The 8,741-nt window shown below is 38.4% G+C and overlaps 2 protein-coding genes across 2 annotated transcripts in view; one reads left to right on the top strand and one right to left on the bottom strand.

The window, feature by feature from the left end:
* The first annotated feature begins 1,350 nt into the window (after positions 1 to 1,350).
* Positions 1,351 to 2,395, top strand: LOC117083619 (olfactory receptor 5K1-like). The gene has a single exon (XM_033211526.1). It carries the CDS (start codon positions 1,422 to 1,424, stop codon positions 2,367 to 2,369), a length of 948 nt encoding a protein of 315 aa, XP_033067417.1. The 5' UTR covers positions 1,351 to 1,421; the 3' UTR covers positions 2,370 to 2,395.
* A 2,118-nt stretch (positions 2,396 to 4,513) lies between these two features.
* The window catches only part of CLDND1 (claudin domain containing 1), a 28,116-nt gene continuing 23,888 nt past the window's right edge, over positions 4,514 to 8,741 (bottom strand). Inside the window, exon 5 of the mRNA XM_033211531.1 lies at positions 4,514 to 5,243. Coding sequence (XP_033067422.1) covers positions 5,152 to 5,243 — 92 coding nt within the window. The 3' untranslated portion in view covers positions 4,514 to 5,151. The remainder of the gene's footprint in view (positions 5,244 to 8,741) is intronic.

Here is an 8,741-nt window from a genome sequence, read left to right as displayed (position 1 = left end):
AGTAACATGGGAGGCTTTTTTGTTTTGGTTTGGTTTATTTGAGATAGGGCCTCGCTGTGTCACCCAGATTGGAGTGCAGTGATGCCTTCATGGCTCACTGCAACCGCCATCTCTCAGGCACAATGAATTCTCTCACCTCAGCTTCCCCAGTAGCTGGCACTACAGAAGCATATCACCATACCCTGGTAATTTTATATGCTTTTTTTTCTCTCTCTCTCTTTTTTTTTTTTTGTAGAGACAGGGCCTCATTATGTTGCCCAGGCTGGTCTGGAACTCCTGGATTCAAGTGATCCTCCCTCCTCAGCCTCCCAAAATGCTGGGATTACAGGCATAAGTCAGCCACTGTACTGGCCGGACTTTCTAAATACAACCTTTTGTTATTTGTCCCACCTTCCATCCATAACACTTTTACTCCCCAACTCCCAGGACTATAAGTATCTTGTAAATATTCCCCTTTCCCCCAGAGCATCTTATTTGTAAGTGTATATTCCACTAGTATTGAAGATAGTAATTTGCTAGAAATAAGCAGATGAAAATAGTATTTTAAAAATATTTTTATTGGGGTAAATTATACACAACATGAAATTTATCATTTTAGTCAGATTTAAGTGTATAGTTCAGTGGTATTAAGTGCATTAATATTGTTGTGCAATGATCACCATCATTTATCTCTAGAACTTTTTCATCTTTTTTTTCATCTTCCCAAACAGAAACACTGTACCCATTAAACAACAGCTCCCTGTAGAGCCCTTCCCCCGGCAACTACCATTCAACTTTCTGTCACTATAAATCTGACTGCTCTAGCTTTCTCATGTAACTGGAAGCATACAGTATTTGTCCTTTTCTGTCTGGCTTATTTCAGTCAGCATTATGTCCTCAAGGTTAATCCATGTTGTAACATGTATGAGAATTTCAATCCTTTTTAAGACTGAATAATATTCCACCATAATTTATTTATCCATTCATTTGTCCACAAACATTTGGTTGTTTTTACCTTTTGGCTACTGAGAGTAATGCTGCTGTTAACAAAAATAATCTTTTAAACACATTGTTAATCACTACATATACAAACATTGAAATTGTGAACACTGGTACCAATTACTGGCACTTAAATTATGAATCAGCTTTACCTATCCTATATAGGGAAGTTTTGTGCTCTGCGTATTTCTCTCAAGATCTCAAAAGCCATCTTTGTGAACCCAATCAGATTTTTTTTTTCAAAATATGCTAGAAACATGTTCAACCAGTAGCCTCAGGAGATTCATTCTCACCGTGCATTGGGCACGCACCAAATTCCAAGCAACATGAGGAAGCATTGTGGAAGATGCTCTCCTTCCTTTAAGCCAAGGAGACCTCAATAATTGTGGCATATTAAAAATTAGTGCCTTATTTCTCCACCGTTTTTTTCAGAGAGGTCAGGAATGGCTGAAGAAAATCATACCATGAAAAATGAGTTTATCCTCACGGGATTTACAGATCACCCAGAGCTGAAGACTCTGCTGTTTGTGGTGTTCTTTGCCATCTATCTGATCACCATGGTGGGGAATATTGGTATGGTGGCACTGATATTTATACACCGTCGACTTCACACACCAATGTACATCTTTCTGGGAAACCTGGCTCTTGTGGATTCTTGCTGTGCCTGTGCCATTACCCCCAAAATGTTACAGAACTTCTTTTCTGAGGACAAAAGGATTTCCCTCTATGAATGTACAGTACAGTTTTATTTTCTCTGCACTGTGGAAACTGCAGACTGCTTTCTTCTGGCAGCAATGGCGTATGACCGCTATGTGGCTATATGCAGCCCACTGCAGTACCACATCATGATGTCCAGGAAACTCTGCATTCAGATGACCACAGGGGCCTTCATAGCTGGAAACCTGCATTCCATGATTCATGTAGGGCTTGTATTTAGGTTAGTTTTCTGTGGATCGAATCACATCAACCACTTTTACTGTGATATTCTTCCCTTGTATAGACTCTCCTGTGTTGACCCTTTCATCAATGAACTGGTTCTATTCATCTTCTCAGGTTCAATTCAAGTCTTTACCATAGGTAGTGTCTTAATATCTTATCTCTATATTCTTCTTACTATTTTCAGAATGAAATCCAAAGAGGGAAGGGCCAAAGCCTTTTCTACCTGTGCATCCCACTTTTCATCGGTTTCATTATTCTATGGATCTATTTTTTTCATATACATTAGACCGAATTTGCTTGAAGAAGGAGGTAATGATATACCAGCTGCAATTTTATTTACAATAGTAGTTCCCTTACTAAATCCTTTCATTTATAGTCTGAGAAACAAGGAAGTAATAAGTGTCTTAAGAGACATTCTGCTGAAAATAAAATCTCAAAGTGTGAACAAATGACATCTATCCTAGCTTAATGGTTTAACGCTCAAAAACCTTCTAAATAAAATTACACAGAGGAAGTGTGCTAATTGTATACAAAATATTAAAACATGTCAAAATGCAATGAAATTAAGCAGAAATATGTGACAGAGAAGATTCATGGAAAGGAGTGAATTGTGCTAAATCTTTACTCAGAATTTAAAAGCACATCTAGACATTGAATTCATTCAAGCAGCAATGTAGAATGCCACCATGCCTATAGACTATGTTAGTAACAATTATGATTAACACCCAAAACAACAGCAAAACTACAGGCTACAAATATAAAAGGCTATTCCATTTACAAAGTGGGCTTTGATAACCAGCCCATTCTAATAGCTTCCAATATGAGCATTACAGTTAAGTGTTTAAGATCATGTGAACAGTCAACCAATGAAATTACTTACATCCATGAGCAACAAAAATGGCAAGTGGATTTTGAGAAAGAAAATGTAATCATGTGTGGGGGACATTGTCGTAGTTAGAATGGGGTAGTCAGGAAATGATTGTGCCCAATAAAAGTGAATGTTGTATTTCCAAATTGAAGTTGTTGTTAAATGATTTAAACATTTAAATAATTAAAATCAGAATGTCAAATTTCAAGATAGGTTACATTAAGTTTTATTTACTCCAAAATCTGCATGCATAAAGATACCATATCATAAAGTTCTAGACAAACAGTTCAAGCTTCATATAGATCTGAAGAGCCTTCACTGTCAGTGAGTTAGGCTAAACTTCTCTGTGCCCCTTCCTGAGAGGTGAGGAAGGGGTTAAACAATGGAGACACAACCTGTTGGTATATTATATATAGACATGTCAAAAAGTATGATTGTTGAACTGTAGGCAGGGCTTATCTCAAATACTTTCTTTTATTCCTTCACCACTGCAAAACTTAAAGTTGTTTAATATGGATAGAACCTAATAATATTATGTGACATCATAAAGAAATAATTTCCAATTATTCACTCTATATATGTTTATTGAGATTCTGTTATGTGTGAGCACTGTTCTAGATGCTAAGACATATTAATGACCAAGACACCACTCTTTTCATCTTCTTAAATAATGGAACATTGGTATTATTTTAATTACTAACTTCTGGAACAAGGAGGACCCGTAACAGGTAACAGAAAAATTCTCCCTTCCACCTCCTCTCTTGATGCTCTGTGGTCACATCTAAATTTTCAGAAGGCAATTGGCAGGTTGCAGTGGGTCTCAAGCTAGCCAGCCACCAGAGGCTGGCATCACATGGAAAATCAGCATGCTGAGTCTATATAGAGAAAGGAGCAGAAAACAGATATATTTTCTAGATAGAATTCCCTAAACCATGAATGCAAAACTATAAAAATATAGTGTATATTTGTAACCTCCAAGAAAACCTATCCTAGTTCATTCCAGTTATACTCAGACATTTCAGTATTTCCTTGCCTGTTTCAAATTTAAACCCCATCAATTGAGTTTTTGCTTAATTTACTTCCATCAGCATCACCAAATGGATTTGAATACTTACTATGTGTCCATCCTGTGCTAAGCTGTATATACACATTATTACCTCATTTAACCCTCATAAATCCTGTGAGAGAACTACAATTATTATCCCATGTGACAGGTGAGAATATGAAGAGCAGTATGGTTGAGTCACTTGTTCAATGACCCACAGGAGTCTGCATGACCTGAACCCCAGGCTGCCTAACTACAAAAACTACATTCTCAATTATTACATAAGAAATCACAAAAGGTCACCCAGATATTGCACAGAATTATGCATCCCACACAATGCAGAACAGCATAGTGTTCTTTGGAAAATTAATTTTAACAGATTTAAAATTCAGGAGAATATTTATTAAAAATTTTTATAAAAGCAAAATTTGACTTTTCTTGAAAAACTGGCAACAATTCTTATGTCACCTCCCTGGCCCCTCTGAACATTTAAATTTAAAACTTTGCATTAAAAACTACTGCCTCTCATCATACTTCATTATTTCAGGGCTTACTTACAGTAAAAATATTTACCAAGTTGTAGTTGTGAATTATAAAATATGCTGACTTGAAGAATTTCTCAATGTTTCAGCTTATCTTTTATAGTGAAAACATTTAAAAAAAGAAATGACCAAAAAGTTCCGAAGGGATAATTTATTAATTCGTTTGCAGTCACATGTAGTGGGTTAAGAAAAAGCAAAAATAACAATAAACAAATAAGCTAAATACAGAATGTATTGGGCACCTAATAAAACGGTGGTGTGTTTTTGGGGTGTGTATTTCTGCTAGATGGCTTTTCACTATGCATTAAGTATGCAATGTAGGATTCAGCTAGTACCAGGAGGAAAGATGGGAAATTTTGACCTGTTTGTTATACACCAGAGGAGAAAAATTGGGAAGAAATACTCAACCTACAAGAAATATAAATAGATTTAACCAGAAAAAGCTTTACATTTTAAATGCCTGCATTGACTTCTTCCCTGGTTTCTTGAGTCCAACTAGGTCAATGTTATAGTAAGAGGCCCCGACTTTCATCTTCTCAGAGATTGCATCTGTTGGTTACATCGTCCATGAGTGGAAAATTGACAGTTCAAAGAAAAAATAATGGTTTGGAGATCATATTCACTGGGGAAGAAATGAAGATGAAAAGAAGGATGCAGTTCATTTTAAGTTCTGAGGGTGGAAGTAGATTTCAGGGCGATTTCAGGGAAGTAGATTTGCCTTTTCCTCCTGGGAATAATCAGATTTCTTCCCAAATCCCTACAATCTTTTTCCTCTTCTCCTACTTGGGCTTCCCTGTTTGCACGCATGCGTGTGCAGGAATGGCTGTGTGCTTTGACTCAGCTCCAGCTGGAATCATGCTCTCCTTTGTGACTGTTGGACAAATTCAACAGTACAAAAATACAATTGATGACTTGATGAAAGTGCTGCACCTTCAAGCCATAGATGCAGCCTTTTTGTCAAGTCATCAACTGCATTTTTGTACTGAGGTTAACAAAAAAAGAGATAAAATATTAATTGTCCCTTTAAACTTTAAGAAAACTTTAAAAGAAAAAAATAAGCCAAATACATTATTTTAAAAAAGAAAATCTTGTACAGTAAACAGTTAACTGTTGAGCTGTACATTCTTTATAAAAAAATTATTCAGTTTTACTGAGCAGGAGATATAGGTATGAACTTGATAGAAATATGGTAGAACAATAATCAATATAATTCATTTTAAGTAAATACATTTTACTAAATATGGTTATTGACCAACCCTTTTATTAACTAGAAACTTGCCATTTTATTTGGTTTGAATTAGTTTCATCTCTGCATTATAATTTTATGTTTTGTTTATGTTGATGAATCAACATCAATCCCAGGGAACAGAGAGAACAGATACCAGTTAGTCCTGTTTAAGGTGTTAACAATAAAGGTACCTCCATTTTCATAAAGGAAAGAAAGCCAAATACTAATGTAGGACAGCATGTATTATCAAATCAGTGTGAGAACTTTGGAGAAATGAGTCATATACTGATATGACTTATAGGTCTATTTTGTTTGATGCTCCCTTTAGAAGATCAGGATAAAATAATACTTATGAAATGAAGGAAAACTGACTGAGACAAAAGTCACAAAATTTCTACTGGGAGAACTTACTTAAGATTGTTTTAAACTTACTGGAGATTGTTTTAAACATGACTTTATACAGAGATATGTATCTATGTGGAACTAGTTCTTCATAAAACCAGAGAATTAACGTGAGAAAAGTAAACAACAGCCTTTTGGCTATGATGCCCTGATGGGCATGTTAGGACATTCTAACCTGAATGCAGGTGTTGGAGCTTACTGGTATACCATTTAAGATGGGCAGTCAGGGGTTGGGAGGAAACATGTTTTGAATGTTTGCAGTCAATCTGAATATAGACTAAATGAGTTACTCTAGGTTACCACAAGTGGGGATAACAGGGCAGGGAAAATTTATTTACTCATGCCTGGAAGGCAAATATGTATAGACTAACCTGATGTGTAGGTCAAGTAATGTAATATGAGGGGCACCTAAACTATTCTAGTCAAAATACTTCTCCAACTCTATAGCAAGTACATATTCTACTATTAGAATACTAAATTGAGGCAAACATGATGGATGGATTTTATCTTTCCTGCCAAATGAGTAAGAGGACGATTCATTGGACTCAGAAATGAAATGCGTTATGCTTCCATATTTTTTAGAAAGTATTTATTTTTAAAACAAATGTGGTGGCACATATTCCATGTTATTTGTGAGGGGAAGGGTGCAGTCTGTGTCTCAGGATCTATTAAATGCATGACACCAGCTGAAGCATTCAGCACTATATTAGGAAAGAAAGGCAAGCAAGTAAGAAGCATGAAGGATGGGACCCACAGCAAGATGGCCGAATAGGAACAGCTCCAGTCTCCAGCTCCCAGCATGAAAGACACAGAAGACAGGTGATTTCTGCATTTTCAACTGAGGTACCGGGTTCATCTCACTGGGGAGTGCTGGACAATTGGTGCTGGTCAGCTGGTGCAGCCCCACCAGCGAGAGCTGAAGCAGGGCCAGGCATTGCCTCACCTGAGAAGTACAAAGGGGAAGGGAATCCCTTTTAATAGCCAGGGGAACTGAGACACACAACACCTGGAAAACTGGGTAACTCCCACCATAACACTACGCTCTACCAAGGGTCTTAGCAAATGGCACACCAGGAGATTATATCCCACATCTGGCCAGGAGGGTCCCACACCCACTGAGCCTCCCTCATTGCTAGCACAGCAGTCTGAGATCTAACTGCAAGGCAGCAGTGAGCCTGGGGGAGGGGTGCCTGCCATTGCTGAGGCTTAAGTAGGTAAACAAAGCCCCCAGGAAGCTCGAACTGGGTGGAGCCCACAGCAGCTCAAGGAGGCCTGCATGTCTCTGTAGACTCCACCTCTGGGGACAGGGCACAGCTAAACAAAAAGCAGCAGAAACCTCTGCAGATGCAAATGACCCTGTCTGACAGCTTTGAAGAGAGCAGTGGATCTCCCAATATGGAGGTTGAGATCTGAGAATGGACAGACTGCCTACTCAAGTGGGTCCCTGACCCCTGAGTAGCCTAACTAGGAGACATCCCCCAATAGGTGCAGACCAACATCCCACACCTCAAACGGCAGGGTACACCCCTAGACGAAGCTTCCAGAGCAAGAATCAGACAAGAACACTCGCTGTTCAGCAATATTCTATCTTCTGCAGCCTCCGCTGCTGATATCCAGGCAAACAGGGTCTGGAGTGGACCTCAAGCAATCTCCAACAGACCTACAGCTGAGGGTCCTGACTGTTAGAAGGAAAACTAACAAACAGAAAGGACACCCACACCAAAACCCCATCAGTACATCACCATCATCAAAGACTAAAGGCAGATAAAACCACAAAGATGGGGGAAAAGCAGGGCAGAAAAGCTGGAAATTCAAAAAATAAGAGTGCATCTCCCCCTCCAAAGGAACACAGCTCATTGCCAGCAACAGATCAAAGATGGACGGAGAATGACTTTGACGAGTTGAGAGAAGAAGGCTTCAGTCCAACTAACTTCTCAGAGCTAAAGGAGGAATTATGAACCCAGCACAAAGAAACCAAAAATCTTGAAAAAAGAATGGAAGAATGGATAACTAGAATAATCAATGCAGAGAAGGCCATAAACGAACTGACAGAGATGAAAACCATGACATGAGAAATACATGACAAATGTACAAGCTTCAGTAACCGACTCGATCAACTGGAAGAAAGAGTATCAGCGATTGAGGATCAAATGAATGAAATGAAGTGAGAAGAGAAGTCTAAAGAAAAAAGAGGAAAAAGAAATGAACAAAGCCTGTAAGAAGTATGGGATTATGTGAAAAGACCAAATCTACATCTGATTGGGGTGCCTGAAAGTGAGGGAGAAAATGGAACCAAGTTGGAAAACACTCTTCAGGATATCATCCAGGAGAACTTCCCCAGTCTAGTAAGGCAGGCCAACATTCAAATTCAGGAAATACAGAGAATGCCACAAAGATCCTCCTCGAGAGGAGCAACTCCAAGACACATAATTGTCAGATTCACCAAAGTTGAAATGAAGGAGAAAAACTTAAGGGCAGCCAGAGAGAAAGGTCGGGTTACCCACAAAGGGAAGCCCATCAGACTAACAGCAGATCTCTCGGCAGAAACTCTACAAGCCAGAAGAGAGTGGGGGCCAATATTCAACATTCTTAAAGAAAAGAATTTTCAACCCAGAATTTCATATCCAGCCAAACTAAGTTTCATAAGTGAAGGAGAAATAAAATCCTTTACAGACAAGCAAATGCTTAGAGATTTTGTCACCACCAGGCCTGCCCTACAAGAGACCCTGAAGGAAGCAC

Source organism: Trachypithecus francoisi, unplaced genomic scaffold, assembly GCF_009764315.1.
Source record: "Trachypithecus francoisi isolate TF-2019V2 unplaced genomic scaffold, Tfra_2.0 Lachesis_group0, whole genome shotgun sequence".
Classification (NCBI taxonomy): Eukaryota; Metazoa; Chordata; class Mammalia; order Primates; family Cercopithecidae; genus Trachypithecus; species Trachypithecus francoisi.
Note: the sequence above shows the minus strand (reverse complement) of the source record. Positions and strands in the feature narration are given on the sequence as shown.

Coding starts and splice junctions, on each gene's coding strand:
- LOC117083619 (XM_033211526.1), top strand. CDS start 1,422: ATGGCTGAAGAAAATCATACCATGAAAAATGAGTTTATCCTCACGGGA.